The sequence below is a fragment of the Epinephelus lanceolatus genome, chromosome 21, assembly GCF_041903045.1.
Source record: "Epinephelus lanceolatus isolate andai-2023 chromosome 21, ASM4190304v1, whole genome shotgun sequence".
NCBI classification, from domain to species: Eukaryota; Metazoa; Chordata; class Actinopteri; order Perciformes; family Serranidae; genus Epinephelus; species Epinephelus lanceolatus.
In genome coordinates, this window is record NC_135754.1 from 27,952,807 (window position 1) to 27,979,110 (window position 26,304).

At 43.5% G+C, this 26,304-nt stretch overlaps 1 protein-coding gene across 6 annotated transcripts in view; it reads right to left on the reverse strand.

Moving 5' to 3' along the window:
* Positions 1-5,101: 5,101 nt before the first annotated feature.
* Positions 5,102-26,304, reverse strand: part of usp54b (ubiquitin specific peptidase 54b) — a 99,918-nt gene continuing 78,715 nt past the window's right edge. For 4 of the 6 annotated variants that reach the window (XM_078163281.1, XM_078163283.1, XM_078163284.1 and 1 more), the window contains 5 exons: positions 24,681-24,828; positions 18,967-19,790; positions 15,288-15,415; positions 15,053-15,184; positions 6,215-7,444 (listed from right to left, as the gene is read on the reverse strand). In XM_078163281.1, coding sequence (XP_078019407.1) covers positions 7,358-7,444; positions 15,053-15,184; positions 15,288-15,415; positions 18,967-19,790; positions 24,681-24,828 — 1,319 coding nt within the window. In that variant the 3' untranslated portion in view covers positions 6,215-7,357. Of the gene's footprint in view, positions 7,445-14,691; positions 14,833-15,052; positions 15,185-15,287; positions 15,416-18,966; positions 19,791-24,680; positions 24,829-26,304 lie in introns of all 6 variants that reach the window. The other 2 variants (XR_013488364.1, XR_013488365.1) reach the window with 1 other exon arrangement.

Below are 26,304 nucleotides of genomic sequence, written 5' to 3' on the forward strand. Positions count from 1 at the left end.
CATCTAGTGGTCCAACCACAAACTGCAGACTGGGGGGCTCACAGTGAACCTGGTGGTAGTTATGATGATATGATCACCACCTTGACAGTAGAAGCACTGATCCATATAAATGTGCACATTCAGGTCATGTTACCGCAGCACTCTTTTCCTCGTGTTAAATCAAATATATTTTACACATCGCAAAATGCATCCTGAGCAGCTGCATTAAAATGCATGGGTAGCTAGGTAACCCTCGGTTCTGGTAAATCTACTGCACTGCTGGAAGAAGTACTCACATCTTTTACTTCAATAAAAGTAGGAATACCACAGTATTAAATGACGTTGTTAATACTCTGCCTTCTACCACAGGCCTGGCAAAGACACTCAGCCACAAAAAAGGTTCCCTCTCTGGAACAAAACTCAAAAGACCAAAAGAAATCGACATAGATAGAAGTAATTCTACTTAAAGTTATAATCCTTATGTCTTCATACACCGATCAGCCATAACATTAAAACCACTGACAGGTGACATGAACAACATTGATCATCTTGTTACAGCGCAATGTTCTGCTGGGGAACCTTGGGTTCTGGCATTCATGTGGATACCACCTGACACACTCCACCCACCAGGACAGTGCACCATGCCACACCACAAAAACTGCTAAGGAGTGGCCCCGGGAAGGTGACAAAGAGCTCAAAGCGTCGACCCGGCCTCCACATTCCCCAAATCCCAATCTGATCAAACATCTTTGGTACGTGCTTGTATCCCACCTCACATCGTACATGGTCTCTATATACAGACTCTACATTCAGTGAATGTAGAGTCTGTAGGCAAACCCCGGAGGTCTTGCCTCCGGAAGAAGAGTGGAAGAGCCCTGGTTTCCGGTTGTAGGCTGTTTGTAGTCCGCGTGATATTGACCAATCACATTTGAGCCGGCTGCAGTTGTTGCCAGGTTAAACGGTCCGTGTGGCGAACTAACGAGGCGGAACATGACTGGTGTCACTGCAAACTCTGAATCCATCGCAATGGTTCAGCATATTTACTTATATATAAATGGAGGTCGGAAACGGAAATTCGCCTCCTCCGCCCAAATCAAACTGGAGTGCGAAAAATCGGGGGTCTGCCCCCAGAGGCTGTATCGCCGTCTGCCGGAAGTCAGATGCCGAATACAGCAGATGGGTTCCGAGAATGCATCGTACAAGACTCAAAAGATCTGAAGCTAACGCCCAGGTGCCAGACACCAAAGGACACCCTCCAGAGGTCCTGTGTCCTTGCCTTCACAGGTCAGATCCATGTCCAGTCCAAGGAGCACCCACCGTGGATCGGGGGTACCTGTGGGGTACCAGCACGTCCCCCAAATGTCCAATCAGATCAGGGTCTGGGGTATTTTGAAGCAAAGTCAACACCTTACGCTCTTTGTCCCGTTCCTTGGGTCACTCCTGAGCAGTTTGTGGTGTGACATGGTGCATTGTCCTGCTGGGGGGGGGGTCACTGCCATTGACAAGTGCTGTCGCCATGAGAGGGTTTACTTGGTCTGCAACGGTGTTCGGGTGGGTGGAGCGTGTCAAGTAGCGTCCACAAGGAAACCAGGACCCAAGGTTTCCCAGCAGAATGACAGTGGGAGGTGTCCCAATTAAATTTCTTTTTAGCAAGTCTTTGATCCGACATCTTCACAAGTCTATTCCAAAGCCGAAGCATCTGACATTCATGTCTGACGTTTGGAGGTCATATCCCCGCTTCTGGTCCAAACTGGAGTAAATTTATGGACACACAGGAAGGATCGAATCGCTTTATAGGCTAATGCACTGTGTTACAACAAAATCCCAAAGACCAGAGGCATAGTCAGACACAGGACACACACATGCCATTTCAGGATTTATGTTAGCCTTTATTACATATTTCTCATGTGTGATCCTTGATTTTTTTGTTGTTTTTTTTAAACCTGCGCTATATAAATAAACTTGACTAAAGTACATCACTTTAATGTTGCAGCTGAGAAAGGTGGAGATCATTTTAATTACTGAAATAAAAAGTCAAATATTTCCCTCTAAAGTGTAGTTAACAAGTCTAACAGGAAATGGAAATACACAAGTACCTCAAAGTTATAATTCAATACAGTTCTTACAGTAAAATGTATTTACTTTCTATCACTGTCACAGTGTTATACATAGCCTACTGAGCATCTCTTATTTTACAGTATTTTTGGATGCAGTTATTCTGGTGTATTTCAGCATTTTTATCCCGTTTAAGTGAAAACAAGTCACTTTTCACCTGAGGTTAGGTGTGAGCCAATTAGCGCCCAAAATAACACTTCTTCTCTGGGTCGAAACTCGGGTGAAATGTGAACACACAGGCATGAAACACACATTTTTTGATTGAGTGTGATTTACACTTACCGCTTACTCCAGTCTTACTCCGTCCATAAATCCACTTAAAGTCGTCGAAAAAAAGAGGCTCCTGGTGACGCCGAAACTTCACTGGGAATCTTCACGTTTTTAGGTTTTCTTCAGTATTAAAATAATGTCGCGATAGATATCTGTACACCAAGGGGTAAATTAGAAACAGAAACCGCTAATAAGCAATTCGGCATACTTTTAATAGTGCCATGTTGCCAAAATGTATATAAATATGGGTTAAACAAGTTATAAGCTACAAGTTGTAGTCCAAGGCTAACTGACGCCATATAGCAACAATCTACTTCCGGTATATATCCGGTAAAGAAGCCGACTGTATTTTATTTACCTTAAGGTGACATTTCAGTTTGTCATTTGTCTTTTTTGACAAAACGTGGAATCTACGATGTCTGATGATTTTAAACAGTTTTTTTCTTTACTTTTTTTTTTCTTACTTAATATAAATATTTTTTAAACAGTAGCATACAACATAAAAGATTTTATTTTCATGTGTTTGATTTTTTTTTATACAAACCATCTCTAGGGTTTACAGAGGATGGTCCAACAAAGAGGAAATATCCAGTGAGCAGCAGTTCTCTGGGTGAAAATGCCTTGTTGGTGCCAGAGGTCAGAGGAGAATGGCCAGACTGGTTCAAGATGATAGAAAGGCAACAGCAACTCAAATAACCACTGGTTACAACCAAGGTCTGCAGAAGACCATCTCTGAAGCAACAACACGTCCAACCTTGAAGCAGATGGGCTACAGCAGCAGAAGACCACACCAGGTGCCACTCCTGTCAGCTAACAACAGGAAACTGAGGCTACAGTTCACACAGGCTCACCAAAACTGGACAATAGAAGATTGGAAAAACGTTGCCTGGTCTGATGAGTCTGGATTTCTGCTGCCACATTCAGATGGTAGGCTCAGAATTTGGTGTAAACAACATGAAAGCATGGATCCATCCTGCCTTGTATCAACGGTTCAGGCTGGTGGTGGTGTAATGGTGTGGGGGAGATTTTCTTGGCACACTTTGGGCCCCTTAGTACCAACTGAGCATGGTTTAAACATCACAGCCTACCTGAGTATTGTTGCTGACCGTGTCCATCCCTTTATGACCACAGTGTACCCATCTTCTGATGGCTACTTCCAGCAGGAAAACGCACCATGTCACAAAGCTCACATCATCTCAAACTGGTTTCTTGAACATGACAATGAGTTCACTGTACTCCAATGGCCTCCACAGTCACCAGATCTCAGTCCAATAGAGCACCTTTGGGATGTGGTGGAACGGGAGTTTCTCATCATGGATGTGCAGCCGACAAATCTGCAGCAACTGTGTGATGTCATCATGTCAATATGGACTAAAATCTCTGATACTTTCATGTCTTCACCCATGCAAACATAATCGCTTTGTTAAGAGGCTGCAGATCAACCTGTGGAGGAAATATTTTAATGTCTATTTATTTTTAAGATAAGATGTCTGGATATTTTGAGTGGAAGTGTGCATTTTCCAAAGATTTCATACTGGTTCATATCCTGACACCGGGCCCTTGAGCCAATCAGAAACCCAGCGCTTTATAAAAATTTCACATTTCTAGTATCTGAATTAATTATCTCCATAGAAAGGAGTGCCATGACATGTAATTTTGTGCAGTACAAGAGCTGACACCTGTTTAAATATTTAGTTAGGAGCTTTTTCTGAGCTCTAATAATTCATTTTACAAGTATATGGTGTGAAAAGGCACATTTTTATATGACATACACTTTTACTAATGAGTGGATCTCCAACCAGGGCGGCATATATCCCAATCCTCACTTGGTGGAAAGCAAGAGCATCGTTCCTGTGAAACACATTCTCACTCCGACCTCGTCACATATTGACATTTGGTCATGGAATTTCCACGTCCACACATGACGTTTAAGGTACCCTGGGTGTGTTGGTTGTTGACGTTCTGGGACGCCGTGTCAAGTTCTGCCTGTTACATGCATTGTCTTCTTTCAAAATACACTTGTGTTTTCACAGGAAATTTTGCGTTTACATACAGTCTCTTTCAAAATAAAAGCACTACGTTGGTACAACATTGTGAATTGACTTTTTTTTCCCTTCAACAACAAACACACGTGGTTAGGTTTCGGAAAAAAGAACAGGGTTTGGCTTTAGAGTCTTACGGGACATGAACACCGCTCTCTCGGGTGGAAGTCACACCCATTCACCCCCGCTCCCATCTGCCCCAGTTGGACTTTTTGTTGGTTTCTGACTGCCCAAACGCTGGATTTCGAGATCTTCGGAGAAAGACCGGGCTCTCCTGTGAGCTCCAGCAACACTAAACCCCTGAGCTTGCCTGAGAAGGACTAAATGCACAAACCTGCTATTTTTAAATATCCCATGGAGAGAGACTCTCACTGCAGCCTGTTTTGTTTTGTTCTGAAAATGTCGGCGTGCAGCCTCGTTCTGTGGACGATAAACGAGGTGCAGACTGAAATACAGTGAGTGCTGGACGGAGCAGTGAGTGACAACAACCCCGCCCATATTTAAGAGTACTGTTTGCAGTGGAAACACTAGGGTCTAGGTACCATGTCTGAAGGGTTACTGTTGGTTCCAAAGGTACCATACTGAAAGTGTTTCCAGTTCTCAGGCTGAGACAAGCTGACATCACTTCACTCTCAAAATGTTCAGCTTCTGTGCTCCTGACCTTTCAACAAACAAATGATGACGCAGACATTGTACGGTGGTTACGCCCCCTGTGGGAGTGCATTGGTAATAACTTTATTGCAAAAATACAGGTTCCCTCTTTCCCCGAGCAACACCACCCCAGAACTGACACACACAGTCTACACACACCCACAAACAGTAAACCATCTGCACTCTCCAAACCTCTCTGACCATCGCATCATTCACGCACTTTCATCCTTTAGTTTACATTCATTCGCTCTCTTTCCTCCCTGTCCTCTTCCTCGTTGCTCTCTTTTTGCATTCCATTGGTTGAGACATAGTAGTTAGATGCAGAACAACAAAGTTCACCAGCAGCATTAAAACGTGAGATCTCCTCCACCTCGCCGCGTCTCTGCCAGAGTCCGTGAGAGCGCCCCCGCGGGTGGGTGTGTCTGCCTCCTGACTGTCTCTGATACAGGATCGTGAGGGAAGGTTGATTTGCATAGCGGACTCATGCGCTACAATTGGCTACATTCTCCCACATCCAGAACCCAAAATAAACAAACAAACAAACAAAGAAAAAAACAACAAAGTCTGAACCTAAATGAAAGTAAAAACAGCAATGTTAAATACGCTCTCTGAGTTAAGTGCCAACCTTTGGTTTAGTTACAACGATCAATCAACATCAGTAAGTTCTTGAACTTTACATTGGCCAGTTGTTGTATAAGGAGTTATTTCATATAATATTTAATAGAATAAAGCATATAATAAATGTACTCTACACATGTCAGAATGCTCCTCAGTAAAGGGGGTGAATTAACTTCATTACTGTGTAATAACTGTTCATATAACTGAGAAATGGTTGACATCTCTGAAGAAGATAGCTCACTGGCTGAAAATATACCTCTAATACATATATATCATATAAAGCATATTCATATTAGACATGTCACTGTCCCAGGCTGAAGATGAGCATTTTCTATTCACATCTGAGGTCTCAAAACCAGTTTCAGTGGGAGGGGAGAAATCATAAAGTGTGAATTGGTAAGTGCCACTGAAGTTCACCTGAGGCCTTTAAGTGAAACAAACGCCATCGTCAACTTCTCTCCGGCTGCCTCTCGCTCAAACAGCCTTCAGAAAGTGCACTTCTGCCGTGTAACCTTGTAAAGCGCACTTGAGTCAATCCCTTTCTTTTTTTTTTATTGATAAAGCCTAAGAGAAGGGTTTCCTAACCTACATACTCTTGTCCCATCTCGACTTTCCTCCCCTGTCGGCCTATTTCTGGTGCTACTGTTTCCTGTTTGCAGGCGTGAATTCAAAAGACAGCAAGGAAGAAGGAAAGAAAAGAACAAGGAGAGAAGCAGAGAAAAAAGGAAGCGCTTTTCTTGTTTAATCTCCCGGTAGAAACGGGAGAGCTGTCATTAGGTCGGCGAGCGGTTTTTGAGAGGGAGAGGGGAGGGGGGGTGGAAACTCCAGCTAGACACTTGTGAAGTGCACTCCACTCCTATTTGAAATGCAGACATGAGGAAGTACCACTTTAAGTTTATCAATATTCGTTAATTATCATTATCAACATTCCATAAGGTCTTATTAATTAACATACAGGTTTCATACATGAGTTTTTCTGTACATGACTTTTAGTTATTAGTGAGTTCGGTCTCGGGCGGGTTTACTGTGCGCGCACACAGGAAGAAAAAAACGAACCCAAAAAACAAAGAGAAAAAAATATGGCTGTCCATCTGAAACAGACCCAGTTCGGCTATGTGTGCGTCCAACAGGAAATGCCCGTGAAGAAAGAGGAAGAGGCGTGGCTACTTGGTAAGAGTCTCCCCCTGAGCTGAGGGTCCTGTAGGATGGAGGACGAGTCTGCCGAGAGCTCAGGTCCCAGTCGGACCCGGCCAAGTGAGCGACCACGCCGACAACTCCACTGAAAGCGGCATGCTCGCCAGGCTGCACAGGGAAATCCCTCTGAAAACTCAGGGGGAGACAAGATACAACAGTCCCGGGAAGTAGGGGGGGAAGGTTGAGGTTGTAGTTGGGGGTCAGAGTGACTGCATAGACAGAATAGTAGGTCAAAAGAGGGCGGGAGGGAGGGAGGAAGGCAAGGAGAGGCTAAGCGGGGTGCTGCAGGCGCTGAGGGAGGCTCTACGTCAGTGCAGATGTGCATGTGTGCGTGCATGTGTTTGCGTGTGCATGTCGTTTGAGGGAGAGGGAGGAGGAACGGGATCGGAGTTTGATCCTCCTGAGCCGATTCCAGGTCTGTCAAGGAGAGGCCCCGGCGAAGACCCCCGGTGCTGCTGCCCCGACGCGGAGGTGGACGCTGTGAGACATTAGTGAAGCAGAGCGGGACTCTGATCAGAAGACAGCTTGACCCCCGTCAGACATAGCCAGAAACTCCCTGCACTGCCCGACAGCTCCTGAGACAAGAGAGGAGACAGCAGGTCAGCAAAGCACAAAGATGCACCTCGAATTCAACCATTTTGAGACACGTGTTAAGGTCCAGTGTGTAAGATTTAGGGGGGTATATTGGCAGAGGTGGAATATAATATAATAAGCATTTTTTCATGTTAGTATAATCACCTGAAAATAAGAAGCGTTGTGTTTTCGAGAGCTTTAAATGAGCCATTTATACCTACTAAGGGAGCGGGAGTCTGCAATGTTGCACTGCCATGTTCCTACAGTAGCGTTTTAGCGTCAAGACAAGCGATAAGAGCGTCGGAAAAACACTGATTTATGAAATGTGAAATTGCTTTATCCAGTGTTTCTACATTTGTTTTGGACAGGAGCAGACCTCTGTGGTTAATTTGGCTCCAGGTAAAAACCTACTGAACATCTGGATCTTAAATTATCAAAGAAGAAACATGAGCACAGATTAGCACGAGTTGGGTTAGCAGCCCGTTTGTAACACGAAACTGCTTCATTCAGCAGCTGAACAATGAACACTGAGGGAATTCAAACCAGGAGAAGTTTCAGCTTGTTGCAATCTGCAATACTCACCGCTAGATGTTACTACATTCCCCTAAATCTCACACACTCGTAGAGCATTTTGTCCCACACCTTGTGACAAACAAAAACAACCTCACTGAACAAGCTGTTTATTGCTGCCCTATTTCAGCTGGATTGATTAATTCTCCATGTCTTGTACAATTTCCTGTCTCTCATTTATCTTTGGAATGTTTGAAATTTGGCTAGAATTTAATGTAAAGTTATATGAAAAACAAAATGACATTAGCTGCGTCTCAATTCAGGGGCTGCAGCCTTCGAAGGCTCCATCTGAAGACCGATTGCATCACATCTGCGCGACCAAGGCTGTCCCTTTTCGAAGGCTCCTTCAAATTTGGCAGAGAAATGTAGCCTTCTTTCTCAGAATTTGGAGGATGCAACGGATGAATTCTTCGTGGCCCAGCCTTTCCCAAGATGCACAGCACGCCGGTGACTATTATATATTAAGCTAAGTTGACTAGCTAACGGTTAACTGTTGTTAGCATTACTATTAGCTAAAAGCACACAGCTTAAACAATCTTAATTTAATACGTTTACCTGATAATGGTCCATCAGCCTGAAATATATCAAACGGCGGTGAATCCTTTCCTCAAGTATTAAATAAAATATATGATATAACAATCTCTGGGTCCATGATTTAGGGCTAACTAACTTACTAGCTTACGCCTTCTTTCGTCAAGTGCAGCTGGTTGCTAGGTAACATGAACGCAAACGGGTCAGGGTGAGAACAACTAGTGATGCAACCAGGAAACCCTCCACAGACCAGACCACCCCATTTCGAAGACCAAGTGGTTTGGCTGATGCAGTCTTCAAAGGACGTGGCCGACGTCGACCACGAAGGCCGTGTCCTTTGAAGGCTGCAGCTCTTGAATTGAGACACAGCTACTATGACAACACGCCATAACGCCTCCTCCAGATCACGGCTACAACACTAAATATGTAGAATATAATGTAGAAAATTCACATGAAACACAAGAAGCAGTAACAACTGCAGCAACGTGTGTGCAAGAAATATTTTACCATCAGCGTTTTAGCGAGTATTTATTACAGTGTATGTTATATATGAATTTTGTTAAAAGGGTGGACTTTTATTGAACCAAATTAACTTTGAACCATCCACAAATTTAAGTTTAAAGAGCATTTGCTGTTTTGTACTGAACAAAAATAATTTAACCTACTTTTTAACAATACAATAAATATAACATAAAAAACTAATTATTAGCTGCGTCTCAGTTCAGGGGCTGCAGCCTTTGAAGGGCGTGGCTTTCGTATGACGTCGGCCATATCCTCTGAGGACCACATCAGCGGAACCAAACGGTCTCTGAAATGGGATGGTCTGGTCTGCGGAGGATTTCTTAGTTGCATCACCAGTTGTTCTTGCCCCGACCCTTTCCTGTCACCTAGCAACAAGCAGTGCTCGACGGGAGTAAGCTAGTAAGTTAGTTCGCCCAAAATCATGGACGCAGAGATTGTTATTATATATTTTTTATTTAATACTTGAGGAGATGATTCACCGCCGTCTAATAAATTTCAGGCTGATGGACCGTTTTCAGGTGAACATATTAAATTAAGATTGTTTAAGCTGTGTGCTTTTAGCTAATAGTAATGCTAACAACAGTTAACCATTAGCTAGTTAACAACTGTTAGTTATCTCATCCTTTGCATCCTCCAAATTCTGAGAAAGAAGGCTGCTTTTCTCGGCTGCATCTGAAGGAGCCTTTGAAATGGGACGGCCTTGGTCGCGCCGATATGACGCAATCGGTATTCAGATGCAGCCTTCGAAGGCTGCAGCCCCTGAATTGAGACGCAGCAGTTGTATTGTGAAGGAAAAATGGTACAGCTGTTATGTTGTTTTTCATGTCTTGCATTTATGTTCATTTATATTCCTTTTGTCTCATCTTCTCTGGTCATGTGACTAATTGACGGACTGTTAAACCAGCAGAAACAATCTAACATGTTGCACTCAAAGCATTTACGTGCATATTATTATCCTTTCTGGGATGTGACCTTTTCATTGCGGATTAGAAACCCTGTTATTCATCTCCCTGGATATTTAATGAAACAGTATCCAGGTTTCTGAGCATGTGCGTGAAGTTGTGTCTCGATTTGAGTGAATGATCAGAAACCTGGTTTGTACATGCCACAGTACTAGAGCCGGCTTATCAAACCACCACGTAGTGTTTACATGCACAGAACAAAAGCAGGACAGGTGAATAAAGCCTCACATACTGGAGACCAGTTGCACAACTTTCTTTTTGAGTTCACCTCATATCCAAAACAGGCTGAAAATAAATCTGACAGGTTTTAAGGGTCAGTGTCTACCTGCTGTTTTGTCATTCTTCTGTTTTGTTTTTGCAATATCATTGTTTACTGGTTTGCTTATTATTTACGTGCCAACACCTCAGGCAGCTTGCCCCATAAATGTCATTTTAAACAAGAGCTAAAGTTGCATATCTATTCTGGGGAGAAAAAATGTTTCTGTTGCCTGTGTCTCCTCTAAAATGTTAAAGAGGAACACCACCAGAAAATGTACTCATATACTCAGAACATTCCCCAGGGTGCTCTCAGTGTCATCTATAACGTATCTCCCAGTTCACTGTCTGTGGAGCAGCCACAGACTTTATACTTGATGACATCACAAATTTGACATTTAGTACGCTAGTTTTTGGATTTAGGAGACAGTGATGACAATAATCTGATTGCTTCAGACAAAGGACTCGTCTCTGTAGTTGTTTTATTAGATCTTAGTGCGGCATTTGACACAATTGACCATCAAATTCTGCTACAGAGACTGGATCACTTAATTGGCCTAAAAGGTTCTGCACTAAGCTGGTTTAAATCTTATTTATCTGATCGTTTTCAGTTCGTTCATGTTAATGATGAATCATCTACGTACTAAAGTTTGTTTTGGAGTTCCACAAGGTTCTGTGCTTGGACCAATCCTATTCACTCTATATATGCTTCCCTTAGGTAACATCATTAGAAATCACTCTGTAAATCTCCATTGTTATGCGGATGATACTCAGTTGTATTTATCGATAAAGCCAGAAGAAACTCATCAATTAACTAAACTTCATAACTGCCTTAAAGACATAAAAACCTGGATGGACCTGGACCAATTTCCTGATGTTAAATTCAGACAAAACTGAAGTTATTGTTCTTGGCCCCAAACAACTCAGAGACTCTTTATCTGATGACATCGTTTCTCTAGATGGCATTGCTCTGGCCTCGGAGTAACATTTGACCAAGATTTGTCATTGAATTCTCATTTAAAACAAACCTCACGGACTGTCTTTTTTCATCTGCGTAATATTGCAAAAATTAGGCCTATCTTGACCCAAAAAGATGCAGAAAAATTGGTCCACGCTTTTGTTACCTCTAGGCTGGATTACTGTAACTCTCTATTATCAGGTAGCTCTAGTAAGTCCTTAAAAACTCTCCAGCTAATTCAGAATGCAGCAGCACGTGTACTAACAGGAACTAAGAAACGAGATCATATTTCTCCTGTTTTAGCTTTGCTGCACTGGCTCCCTGTAAAATCCAGAATTGAATTTAAAATCCTACTGTTAACTTATAAAGCTCTAAATGGTCAAGCTCCGTCATATCTTAGAGAGCTCATAGTGCCATATTATCCCGCCAGTACACTGCGCTCTGAGAATGCAGGGTTACGCGTGGTCCCTAAAGTCTCCAAAAGTAGATCAGGAGCCAGAGCCTTCAGCTATCAGGCTCCTCTCCTGTGGAATCATCTTCCTGTTGCGGTCCGGGAGGCAGACACCGTCTCCACATTTAAGACTAGACTTAAGACTTTCCTCTTTGATGAAGCTTATAGTTAGGGCTGGCTCAGGCTTGCCTTGTACCAGCCCCTAGTTAGGCTGACTTAGGCCTAGTCTGCTGGGGGACCTCCTATAATACACCGAGCACCTTCTCTCCTTCTCTCTCTCTCTCTCTCCTTTGCTAACACTCACGTCCTGTTACTGCATCTCGCTAACTTGGCTGTACTGCATGTCACTAACTCGGTTTCCCAGGGTGGGGGAGCCCTTCTGTGCAGAGTTTGCATGTTCTCCTCGTGTCAGCATGGGATTTCTCTGGGTACTCCGGCTTCCTCCCACAGTCCAAAGGTTAACTGGTGACTCTGAATTGTCCATAGGTGTGAATGTGAGTGTGAATGGTTGTCTGTCTCTATGTGTCAGCCCTGTGATAGTCTGGTGACCTGTCCAGGGTGTACCCCGCCTCTCACCCAATGTCAGCTGGGATAGGCTCCAGCCCCCAAGGCTCCAGGCTCCCAAGAAATAACCTGCTACCAGGAAATACTGTGACCGTGAGGTGGGTTATAATTCAAGGGGATTATTTAATATCAAAACTCATAGTATGCGTACAACCAGAAAAAAGTTTTTGTATTTCAATATGAGGAGTGAAGTTATGGAACAGTTTGAATGTGGAGCCAAACATACACCAATTTAAAATAAGGTATAAAGACATGATACTCAGGAAGCACAGGGCTGAAGAAGGGGTTTGAGATTCACCAGTTGTTCACAGGGATTACTGTTTACTTTCTCTACTTATGTACATACACTCACTGGTCACTTTATTAGGTACATCTGTTCAACTGCTCCTTAACACAAATACCTAATCAGCCAAACATGTGGCAGTAACTCAATGCATTTAGGCTCGTAGTCATGGTCAAGACGACCTGCTGAAGTTCAAACGGAGCATCAGAATGGAGAAGAAAGGTGATTTAAGTGTCTTCGAATGTGGCATGGTTGTTGGTGCCAGATGGGCTGGTCTGGGTATTTACTGGGATTTTTACACACAACCATCTCTAGGGTTTACAGAGGATGGTCCCAAAAAGAGAACATATCCAGTGAGCAGCAGTTCTCTGGGTGAAAATGTCGTGTTGATGCCAGAGGTCAGAGGAGAATGGCCAGACTGGTTCAAGATGATAGAAAGGCAACAGTAACTCAAATAACCACTGGTTACAACCAAGGTCTGCAGAAGATCATCTCTGAAGCAACAACACGTCCAACCTTGAAGCAGATGGGCTACAGCAGCAGAAGACCACACCAGGTGCCACTCCTGTCAGCTAACAACAGGAAACTGAGGCTACAGTTCACACAGGCTCACCAAAACTGGACAATAGAAGATTGGAAAAACGTTGCCTGGTCTGATGAGTCTGGCTTTCTGCTGCCACATTCAGATGGTAGGTTCAGAATTTGGTGTAAACAACATGAAAGCATGGATCCATCCTGCCTTGTATCAACGGTTCAGGCTGGTGGTGGTGTAATGGTGTGGGGGAGATGTTCTTGGCACACTTTGGGCCCCTTATTACCAACTGAGCATGGTTTAAACACCACAGCCTACCTGAGTATTGTTGCTGACCGTGTCCATCCCTTTATGACCACAGTGTACCCATCTTCTGATGGCTACTTCCAGCAGGATAACGCACCATGTCACAAAGCTCAAATCATCTCAAACTGGTTTCTTGAACATGACAATGAGTTCACTGTACTCCAATGGCCTCCACAGTCACCAGATCTCAGTCCAATAGAGCACCTTTGGGATGTGGTGGAACCGGAGATTCACATCATGGATGTGCAGCCGACAAATCTGCAGCAACTGTGTGATGTCATCATGTCAATATGGAGCAAGATCTCTGAGGAATGTTTCAGCACCTTGTTGAATCTATGCCACCAAGAATTAAAGCAGTTCTGAAGGCAGAAGGGATCCAACCTGGTACTAGCAAGCCAAGTGCCTTCTAGTTCTATCATACTGGAGAGAAGGCGGATGTTTCTATAACCAGTATCACTCAGCAATTCACACCAAAACTGTAAATAGCACTACAGGTAACAGGAAATATATAATTAAGAGTTTCCTGCTGGTTTTCGCAAAAGAACCTGGGACTCTCTCTATGGACCTGGGTGCATCTGCATCTTGTAGGATGAGATCAGGGCTGATAGAACTGGCCTGGAAAAAAGGCTGTCACCATCGAAATACAATCCTCCATGGACTCCCTGAATTTAATTTAACTAATTTAATTATTTTTTGCATTTATTTATTTATTTATTCTTATTTTTATTGTATTTATTTTTTTGCTTGTTTGTCTGTTGCTGTCTTGTCTTGTCCTGCGGGGTTCATATGTCAGTAATTTACATACTGTGAGTATCATCGTTGTGTTCAATAAAAATATGTCTTAAAAAAAGGAGGAAAAATATATATTTTTTGATTTTGGGGTGTACCTTTAAAGAATGATACTATAGCTGGATAGATTTATTCTTTATATAGAAGAAAGTTGATTTCTGCTGGAAATTTTAACCTAATTTGAGACAGATTTGCCCAGAAACGAAAATAACTTTTGGCTCTCCACAGTTATTACAAATTAATGCACATCCCCAGGATATAGCTTTGTGCAAATAGGGGCTTAACCTACTTTCGTGCCAGATGAGTTTGCCAGAAAGCAAAATGTTTACCAAAACATTTAGAAAATATCAAGAAAAGACTTTTACTTTGCAATCCTGACCTAATTTCGAAATTGCTCTGAAACACTCATCTGGCACTCAAAGTAGCTCAACCAAGGAAATGTGTACACTCCTCCCAGTCTCAAGCAGATGAGTGTTTCTTTTTCCTTTAAAGATTACAAGTCATGTGAGCTCAGCGCAGTGTTTACCTGTGAAGCGGTGAAGGGAGGTGGTGATGAGAAGGTGTTGGTGATGAGGAGGATGGAGGAAGATGATAGTGGTGGAATAGCAACAGGGACTCAGAAGAGAGGAAGTAAGCAAGGAGAGGCACTGACATCAGCCTGCTTCACCTTTGAGAGAGAAAGAGGAAAGAGAGGGAAGAGAAGCAGAGAGAGGAGGACAGATTGGAAATCGAAAACAAAAGCAGGACAAAAGGGAGACAAACAGCAGAGGGGGAAGAGCACAGGGAGAAAAGCAATGTGTAAAGTGCCACGGCCACGGGACATCAGGCAGGTGCAGTTTAATAGCACGGCCACAGGGAGGCAGCAGAGCACAGGAAGTCACACTCACGAAGCTGCGGGTTGCAGTCAGGCGGCTGCGGCGCGAGGTCACCACTGTGCCGCTCAGGCTGCGTCCGATTCGTCTCAGGTTCTCCCCATCATCAGGCTCCACCCCGAAACGCAGATCCCGCAACATCATTGGCTGCAGAGGGAGAAAATGTCTGTCAGGCGCTGGGAAATGGATCCAACTGACGACCTGCGAACATGTGAGGGGATTCTGTTGGAAAAGCTGCGTAGATGTTAACCTTGTTGAGGTAGGTGGGGGTGCTGGTGCAGTCGGCCCCGTACACACTCCTCTCCATGTCTGCGTTGGGGGTCTTGGAGCGAGCCTGCCCTCCCACCCTGGATATGAGCCTCTCGGATGGGCTGCAGCCTGAAAACACACACAGGAAGAGCTGGAGGTCAAAGGATCGATCTCTAAGACATTGAGCATTAATTCTGTTCCAGTCCTTTACTGAACATATTTCACTTCTTGTCCAAACACAAGATGCTGTTTTTATGGTTGCACCCTTTCAGAATATTAAAAAGTCTCCATGTCTTGTGTGTTAATTTTTAAACATTTTCCTGTTATTTATGTTTGGAAACTTTTGGGCTGGAATTTTACATAAAGTTCTGCTTTTATTAAAGTCACGTGACAGCACACCAAAAGGCCTCTCAAAGGACAGGAAGGCTTAGCAAGAACAATAATACTAAAATGAGGAAAGTTCCCAAAATGTGTTGCAACACCCCGTCTGCATTAAAATACCCCTGCTGCCATTCTACATATCAAATGTACAGGTCCAGCAGGTCAACCCACATCACTACCATTTTAGTTTCTTTATAACGGCTTCCCATCAGGTTCAGGATTCATTTCAAGACACTCGTTCTCTCGTACAGAGCCCTCCACAGTCAGGCACCTGAATACGTCAGTGATCTCCTCCATCCATGTATCGTCAGTAGGTCCCTTAGGTCTTCTGACCAGGACCTACTGACTGTCCCCCGCTCCTGGTGTGTTTCTCTTTGAGGCCTCAGTAGCCTGTCATTGCCCCATGTATTAGGCGAAATTTATACCTCTGCGTTGAATTGACGCCATAGCCTACGCCGTAACCTGACATGCACCTCCCCAGAAATGTAACTACACGTTGCAGCGACGCAGACCTCCTGTCTATTTCTGTAAGCTGAAACCATTTCCCTCAGTGGAAACGAAGCTTTTATTTACTTTAATTTCACAGATAAGAAACAATAAATTGTGAAGAGAGTAACGCATCCACAAAAATAGCATTTTAAGTCTTGTGTGTGATTTATCCTGGCTTCATATGAGCAGAGGAAATCTCTGCTTGTCGCTAGGCTAATTTATACAATGTAAAATTCCATAGGCTTGTGCTAATAACGTTAGCATGTTGTATTTGTTTGGAAAACATGTTTAGTATAAGACAGTTGTTTTGTCAGTGAACCTTGTGAGTTGCAATGGAGCCGAATTTTGTAACGTTACCTTTGTTAAATGTTGCTGTTGTCCCTGGCTTCATATGAGAAGAGGAAACGTACGCTAGCCGCTATGCTAATTTATACAATGTAAAATGCCATAGGCTTGTGCTAATAACATTAGCATGTTTTTGTGGGGAAAATGTGTCCTGATAAAGACAAGTGTTTGTCTGTGAATGCTGCGAGTTATAGTGAAGCTGATTTGTGTACTTGTGTTTGAAATTGTCTCTGTTAAGCCATGTTTAATGTGTGTTTAATGTGTGTTTTGAATCAACTAAACTTTACAGCACTTCACAAAAAAACCCCCACCAACTAGTGTTCTGGAGGTGTAACTGCAGAGTGACAGACACACCACCACACAATTATAAATGCTCACAATGGCATAGGCCATGTGCGAAGGGCCCTGTTTGACTACGGATTTATCACCCTCCTTCAATCATACCGGCTCAATGTGGTCTAATCGCCAAAGACTTCTCACATTTTTTTCATCCTCATGCTACAAATGCTAAAAAAAAATCTTTTCACCAGGGGTTTCTCCAGGTACTCCAGCTTCCTCCCACAGTCCAAAGACATGCAGGTTAATTGGTGACTCTAAATTGTCCGTAGGTGTGAATGTGAGTGTGAATGGTTGTCTGTCTCTCTGTGTCAGCCCTGTGATAGTCTGGCCACCTGTCCAGGGTGTACCCTGCTTCTCACCCAATGTCAGCTGGGATAGGCTCCAGCCCCCGTGACCCTCAAGAGGATAAGCGGTTAGAAAATGGATGGATGGATATCTTCAGAAAAATATGTGCAAATTCAACAGTATGTCTCAGTTTATCCACATTCAGTCAGTCAGCTACTCACTGTCATTACATGTGACTCTTTTCATAATTTCCCAATTAAGTGGAAACTATTGAAGAAGCAGGTGAAGTCATCCGCTGCCATACAAACCATTTACAACCTGAAGTTGCCTCAGCAGCAGGATTGGTTGTTGGTTGAAAATATTTTGCACAATGTTCAGTATCTTTAAATATGACCACAGGAAGCATTCATTGTTATTTCAGAGAGCTGTGTTGTGGTCAGGGTGGAAAAGCCTCTGAGGCAGCATTTTACATGAAGTGTCTGCTCACTGTTTATCTTGCTCCTGAAACCTCTCAGCCTTCACATGAGCATCAACATTAGGTGTGCTAAGTCATCTAGAGGGCCAAATTGGACCCTTTGGTGGGCAGGGTGTTCGAGACGTTTGTGGGCGTGTACCTCCAGCATGCTCAGGTGTGGTTGGGGCTTTATGCAAAGGTAGTGACCAGGTGCCAGACTGTAAACAGCAGGCATCCAAGAGACACAGTGCCAAAAAAAACTCCACAAATGTAGAGACACAAAATGCCAAACGAGTGAATCTAGCATTGGCTTCTACTGTCACTTTCACTGGCGAGCTGGTTTACAAACATTGAAAGACAATTCTACACTGTATACCTTTAACGAGGAGAGAGCAAAATAGTTTTCCACAATTTCACAGTTCACACCTGCCCAAACAAACCGCACTTAGGGAGCAAACAAACCCTTACACAGAGATCACGTTATAGGGCTGCAACAAAGTCCCTTATTCATGCTGCCTTACACTGAACCGAGCAATGGTGGTATCATGCCGCTCCAGTGTAATTTGAGACAGCATGCTGGCATCGCGGAAGCAAAAGAGGCGTGACATGTAACACAACAGCGTTGGTCTCTAGTCTGACACATAACGTACACATCAGGCAGCACTTTGTAAACAATAACAAATGGCATAACATGGCAATAACAATCATTTACAGTCACAGTTATATGCCGGTTGATCTCGTCCTCTGCTCGAAGGGTAAGGAGCTCCCTGACCTCAAAGTTTACCTAATTCGCATTTTTGGCCACTGTTCTTCTTCTGTGAGATAGCTGCTAACTGCTATCAGCTTACTTTATAAGTCTTGCTGGCTTAAAGGTGAGACAAGTCTGCCTCCCCATACTATCCCAGCTGACACTGGGCGAGAGGCAGGATACACCCTGGACAGGTCACCAGACTATCACAGTGCTGACACATAGAGACAGACAACCATTCACACTCACATTCACACCTACGGGCAGTTTAGAGTCACCAATTAACCTGCATGTCTTTGGACTGTGGAAGGAAGCTGGAGTACCTGGAGAAAACCCACGCTGACACAGGGAGAACATGCAAACTCTGCACAGAAGGGCTCCCCCACCCCGGGGTTCGGAACAGGAACCCTCTTGCTGTGAGGCAACAATGCTAACCACTGCACCACCGTGTAAAAAGGGCTTTAGATGACTGCTGATTTAGAGCGAATGTTTCTGTATGAGTCTACTGAGGATAACCCTGCATACTGGTAACGATACACCTACACTTTTCATGTATTGTCATTGTAATGAAATTCTGAAGTTGTTTTGTGGTTTTGTGGTAGCTCTTGGCTTTGTGTCTGACTGTGTGTGTGTGTGTACCTGTCTTGCCAGCCTGCAGACTGGCCTGGTAAAGGGAGTCAAGCTCAGACAGCTCAGCCTCTTCGCGGTCACACGAGGGATCACTGTGTTGCCCTGGGGCATGCTGGGAGCTGCAGTGCCCTGGAGAGGACTGGCAACTGTAGCTGTAGTGCTGACTGGTCGTCTGCGGCCTGATGGGGACACAGCGGTCTGGGGGCGTGTCATACGGTGTCACCACGGCGTCAGGGCGGTCCAAACTCCAGGAGGACCAATGACGTGTGCCGCTGTCAGCGGCGGCTTCGTGCCTCGGCCAATGCTGAGCAGCACCGGCGGGGGAATGGGGCCGGGGGGGCTGCCACAGAGGCGTGAGAGGTTTCCTTTGCCCGGAGGCTTCCAGAGGGGAAGATGGGGGAGGAGAGGAGGACGGAGGGGGAGGGTGTGTGTGTGTGGGTTCAAGGTGTGTGGAGTGTGCGGTGTGTGTGGTGTGTGTATCCCAGAGACGCAGAGGAAGCGAGGGCAGAGAGATGGCTAAGTGCTTCCCCAGGGGTCTGACACTCACCCCCCCTGCCTGCAGCAACTCACACAGCCTCACCCCCGTCCCCTCCCTCCCATCCTCGCCTTCCTCCCCTCTCCTCCCCATGCATCCACCCTCCTCCCCCTCCCCTTGGCTGGAAGGGGCGCAAGGGTGAGGGATGCTGAGGGTGAGCGGGGGCCGAGGGGGAGCGGGCCGATAGGGTGGAGGGGGCGGGTCCGGGCCCAGAGCAGCGTCCTGGTTGGCCGTTGCCTGGTCCTCTTCCTCCTCCTGATTGGGCGTCAGCAGTACTTGGACCGGGCCAGGCTGTTCACTGGAGGACACAAGAGAGGGAGGGTGTCAGTCAGCCGGCAGCACGAGGCAAAAAAACAAAAAAAAAAAGCCCCCCCCAAAAAAAGCGCTGCTCTGACGTCAGGTGAGTTACTGCATCAAGGGAAGGTCACAACAGCACACCAGGATAAACAAGCAAAAGACATACACACACACACACACATACACACACACTTTCACACAGAGCAAACAGCTACACAATGATGCAGCCTTGTGCAAGCATCGCTTTGTGTATGGGATTTCACAGCCATGCTGCTTATGAGTCAGGCACAAGCTCAGCTCCATTGACTGACACATCGCTGCAGATTCACCAAACTTAAACTCTGCGATGTGAACATACTCAGCTCAAACAACCAAACACCTGAAGACTTAAATCTGATTATCAAAACAGCAATCTACCCTCTGCTGCGCTGATGCAGTAAATCAACACTGAAAATAAATGTGGCTTCTACAGCCTGGTGTAATTCAGTCTCGGCGGGCCGCTATATTACTTTATTGATTTACATACATTGATATGTGGAGGATATGATATATGTTGAATATTAGTGGATCCTCTCTGCAGAGGTCCTGTACTCTATCTGTGTTGCGGCGTGTGTCGTAAACCCGTGTGTGTGTTGGTATGTGTGACCAACAGGTCTGTAAATTTGTGTGTCTATTTTTAAAGACAGTGTGTGCAAACCTGTTCGTGTCTACGTGAGCTCTGGCCCCCATCCCCCATGTTAACTCTCCCGTCTCTTTTTCAGCCTTAGTAATTACCCAGCAGGCTTTGCAGCAGCAAGCTATAAATCAGAGGCTTGTGTTGATCAATAGAGGAGAGGAGGAAGGTAATAAAAGAGGCTGAGCGCTGAGCTTTACCTCCTCCTCCTCCTCCTTACTGCTGTTAACAGTTTGGATTTATTCTTTTTATTTTTTTTTTTTGCAGCTGTTTAAGCTGAGTTCTAATGAAACAGAGACTTAACCCGACATTAACACGACTAAGTCAGCAAATCCTATCAGTCTCTACCTTATAGTTTAAATTCAGCCGGTTCAAAGTGCTGTAGTAAGACTCCTTCCAGAGTAGAATTTAAGATTTGAAGGACCAAGTTTAAGGCACTAAAGGCTCCTGACTATATCTCTAACTTGTAGTTTCTATTTCTAGAGCCGTTGCTCAAATTACAGATTGTACTTCTGTATTTTCATATGCCCCCCACGTCCGACACAGAGTATTGAAGCGCTGTCTTGTTATACTGTCTGTACAACAAGACAGCGCTGGTCAAATATGAACCAAGATTCTGTTAAGCGGCGCCATATTGTATCCTGTACTGTAAAAGTAAAAAAAACAAAAAACTGTTTGAACAGTAAAACTAGGCAGCGCGGATCAAACATGATCCAAGATTCTGTTACTGCTTTGCCTATTTCTCACTCAAAATATCTTCAGATCATATTTTAATGCACCATTTGGCTGTAATACAAGAATTTGTGAAAAAGAAGCGGCGCCATATTGTTTCCTGTATCGTTAAAAGGAAGTTTAGAAAAATTTAGTTTGAATGGTAAAAGTAGGCAGCACTGATCAAATCCGAACCAAGATTCTGTTACTATATTACCTATTTCTCACTCAGAATATCTTCAGATCATATTTTAATGCACTGTTTGGCTGTAATACAAGAATTTTGTGAAACAAAGTGGCGCCATATTGTTTTCTGTATTGTAAAAGTTAAAAAAAAAAACTGTTCAAACGGTAAAAGTAGGCAGCACTGATCAAATCTGAACCAAGATTCTGTTACTGCTTTGCCTATTTCTCACTCAAAATATCTTCAGATCATGTTTTAATGCATTGTTTGGCTGTAATACAAGAATTTGTGAAAAAGAAGCGGCGCCATATTGTTTCCTGTATTGTTCAAAGGAAGTTTAGAAAAATTTAGTTCGAATGGTAAAAGTAGGCAGCACTGATCAAATCCGAACCAAGATTCTGTTACTACATTACCTATTTCTCACTCAAAATATCTTCAGATCATATTTTAATGCACTGTTTGGCTGTAATACAAGAATTTTGTGAAAAAAAGTGGCGCCATATTGTTTTCTGTATTGTAAAAGTTAAAAAAAAACTGTGTTCAAACAGTAAAAGTAGGCAGCACTGATCAAATCTGAACCAAGATTCTGTTACTGCTTTGCCTATTTCTCACTCAAAATATCTTCAGATCATATTTTAATGCACTGTTTGGCTGTAATACAAGAATTTGTGAAAAAGAAGCAGCGCCATATTGTTTCCTGTATTGTTCAAAGGAAGTTTAGAAAAATTTAGTTCGAATGGTAAAAGTAGGCAGCACTGATCAAATCCGAACCAAGATTCTGTTACTACATTACCTATTTCTCACTCAAAATATCTTCAGATCATATTTTAATGCACTGTTTGGCTGTAATACAAGAATTTTGTGAAAAAAAGTGGCGCCATATTGTTTTCTGTATTGTAAAAGTTAAAAAAAACTGTGTTCAAACGGTAAAAGTAGGCAGCACTGATCAAATCTGAACCAAGATTCTGTTACTGCTTTGCCTATTTCTCACTCAAAATATCTTCAGATCATATTTTAATGCACTGTTTGGCTGTAATACAAGAATTTGTGAAAAAGAAGCGGCGCCATATTGTTTCCTGTATCATTAAAAGGAAGTTTAGAAAAACTGAGTTTGAACGGTAAAACTAGGCAGCACTGATCAAATCTGAATCAAGGTTCTGTTACTGCGTTGCCTATTTCTCACTCAAAATATCTTCAGATCATATTTTAATGCACTGTTTGGCTGTTAAACAAGAATCTTGTGAAAAAAGCGGCGCCATATTGTTTTCTGTATTGTAAAAGTTTAGACAAACTGTGTTCAAACGGTAAAAGTAGGCAGCACTGATCAAATCTGAACCAAGATTCTGTTACTGCGTTGCCTATTTCTCACTCAGAATATCTTCAGATAATTTTAATGTTTAAATATTTTAATGCACTGTTTGGCTGTAATACAAGAATTTGTGAAAACAGTGGCACCATATTGTTTCCTGTATCATTAAAAGGAAGTTTAGAAAAACTGAGTTCAAACAGTAAAACTAGGCAGCACTGATCAAATTTAAACCAAGATTCTCTTACTGCATTACCTATTTCTCACTTAAAATGTTTCCAGAAACACATTTTAGTTTACTGTTGAGTGTCATTCGAGATTGTACCAGCTGGCTGCCATATTGTTTCCTGTCTCAAAACAGCCAAGCTTGCATTGCGTCACCTACTAGCAGTTTTATTGGTCTGATGTGGCGCAGTGCATTCTGGTAGTTGTAGGTTTGCTACCTCTTAAGCAAAAGCAAATGCCACAGTCCTTTTCCTCTGTTTTATCTGGTCATGTGACACCAGTTTCGAAAGTATATGCATATTTTTACTACATACACAGCCTAGTTTTTTAAAGACCATCTTTCCAGCAGTGACATACTTGAGTGATAACTGACACTGACACCTCAAATAGAATTTTTTCTGTCTATCTGTGATTTTATTGCATCAATACCTTTGTTAATTACATATTTATTTTATTTTATTTTATTCATATCGTATACCACTCGGGTTTATGCGTTTTCTTATGGTAGTATTTGTTCGATTAATCTATAAATCATTTGGTCTATAAAATGTCATAAACATGGGAAATATGCCTGTGAAAAATGTCAACCAGTGTTTCCCAAAGGCCAAAATTATGTCATCAAATGTCTTATTTTGTCCAAAACCCAAATATATTCGGTTCACTGTCCTTAAGGACTTTAAAAAAGAAAAGAGTTACATTTAAGAAGCTAGAATCAGAAAATTTGACTTGAAAAATTAGTCGTACAGATTGCATGGTTATCAAATGAGCTGGTGTTAAACTTAATAGTTGAGAACTTATCAATTAATCATTCCAGCTTTAAAGCTGACCTCTTTAAGTTGCTTGTTTTGTCACACCAGCAGTCTAAAACCAAAAAATGTTCAGTTAACTCAAATCCATGGGATGCCTGGACCTCATTTCTTTCCTGCAAGTTTAGTTTTTATTCTTATTCAACTCTATTACATGTGATTAAATCTTTATCTCAGATCCTAGATGAGCTGCCTCACTCTTTTTAAATATTAAATACAACACTTCTTACAAAAACTTCGCCTTCCCCTCCTCATACAGCAAAACCGACACATCAGGAGGGAGGCGGGCTGACTTACAGTAATACACAAACACAGCAGCAAAGAGCAGAGACACAAAAAGCAAACCGCAGCGAAGGATCTGTAACTACAATCACACGGCAGCACACAGGACAGAAACACAGTGACGGACTGCAGCTTCACGGTGCACAGAGGGACAGATCGACGGCACACAAAGAGCAGAGGGAAGCCTTGGCAGCACACAGCTACAAAGAGCAGCACAACAACAATGCAGGGAAGCAGTGAAGCACGGAGAAGCAGAGAGCAACTCTGTCTCCCTCTTTTTATCCTCGATGGCGACACAGAGCCCAGCAAAGCAGGGTTTTTTTTTTACTGCACTGCAACAAACACGCAAACACAAAAGGAATAAGAAGAAGTTACTGTACACAGTCAAGTGTGTGTGCTTGAGAACACACATACGCACATACAGCAGGGTGTGAAAGTGCAGTGCTTGGGGTTACAAAAAAACGGGGTTCTGGGATTTTGGGGCAGCCAGAGCTGAAGACACACACATGAGGGTGTTGAGGTGTTTTTAGACAGCCAGCACCCAGAGGACACACACAGTGGAGTCCTGAGGTGGAGCTCGAGCTGAGGACACACACGAAGTGAGGGAGGGAGGAAGGGAGTAAGGGGGGGGGGGGGGGGGGGGTCTGAGGTGGTTTTGAGACAGGCACCGCTGCGGACACATAAGGAGGGGACAGTGGTGGTACCTGCGAGGCCCCTGTGGGCGGGCGCTTCCTGTCTCCCGTTCCATTTCCTGTTCCTGCCTGCGTTTGATTGGGCCCCCAGTGCTCCTCATGCACGCAGCTACAGCCAATCCGCTATGAGCGTTAGCCTCATGCAGGGGTCTGAGCACAGCTGAGGATGTTAACAACAGAGCAGGAGATAAAAAGGAGAAAAGACAGAAAGATAAAACGACAGAGTGGCAGAGAGAGAAAGAGCGAGGGAACGGATGAGGAAGGAAAACAACAGAGAATACCAGAAGGAAAGAGAGCAAAAAGATAAAGACAGAGACAAAATGTGAGGATGAAAGAACAGGTGAGACAAAAGGAGACAGAGAAAATAGAAGCAGAGCAGAAGGAGTGGTTATGAGGGGGCCGGCATGCATTACGCTCCTCTACTCTAAGTCAATGTGTGTGTATTCTATACATGTATAGAGTTGCAAAGTGTGAGGACTTATTTTGGGCGTATTCTTTTTTTTAGGTGACTGACAGTTGGAGAACTTTAATGAAATCATACATACAAAATATTAGCCACTGGGTTGCGAGTCCCAAGTAGCATTTTGCTAAGAAACACGTTATCACAGAGCTAAAAATTCAGTTGCATGTGGCGCTAGCTGCAAGTTAGTGCAGCTAAATTCAGTTCAGGAGCAGATTCTGGGTCAGTTTTGGATTAATTTAAGATTCTTCCAGACCTAGAGTTATCATGCTTTGGTCTGAATCAGGGACTAATTTTGTTACACAGTTGTATAATTGCCTAGAGTTGGTTTGTGTTCTCATGGCAGCATTTACAAGCGGACCAGATCAAATGCCTTGCGCGAGAAAGCTGCTCTTGATTGGTCAGAATTTCCATGTGGGAAAAATCCAGAAGTAAACCAAACGTTGAAGAAGAGTACACTTGCAAGATAAATGTGACACTTTCTAATGTCACAATGGAGGGACAACTACGCAGGTTGAATGAACTGCACTTAAAGGGCAAACAAATTAGAGTTCTATTGAACCGAAAAACCAAACCAGCCATGTGAAAGCACCCAATCTATGATGTGTGTATCTTATCTCTTATCTCTTAAATTTGCTGTAGCTCTGATTTGCACTTTCTTCTCCATAGCTACAGCTGCTGGGGCTCCTGGGTATCGTAGTATTTCACCTAAGTAAACCGATGGAAAAATCATTACTGAAATAATTCAATTGGCTTGCGCTTCTCCCCTGCATCGCATGTTGCATTTTACGAGCAGTTTTCAGACGTGTGTAAAAGTTAAAAAGTTCTCACAGTTCTTGCGCAATGCGCGGATTCACACCACTCTACGATGTTTGGCACGCAGTTTCGAGTTTGCCGACCAGCAGCTCGAGTATCTGTCTTTGCAGTCGGTGGCACAGCAGCGTTGACAGGCTATTACTCATTAAGTATAACCAATCAGATAGCGTTGTGGGTGGAACATTAAACAATCAGAGCCAAAGGTGTGCATTTTTTAATGGATTCATTATATTGGCTCAAAAAGACCTCATCACCGCTGCAGTGTCACAAACCGCAGTATTGCTGTGACGCAGTCATCGTCACAGCCCTAGTAGTGACGCGTCTCGGCGTGATCTGGCCCTGAAACTAAATTATGTAACT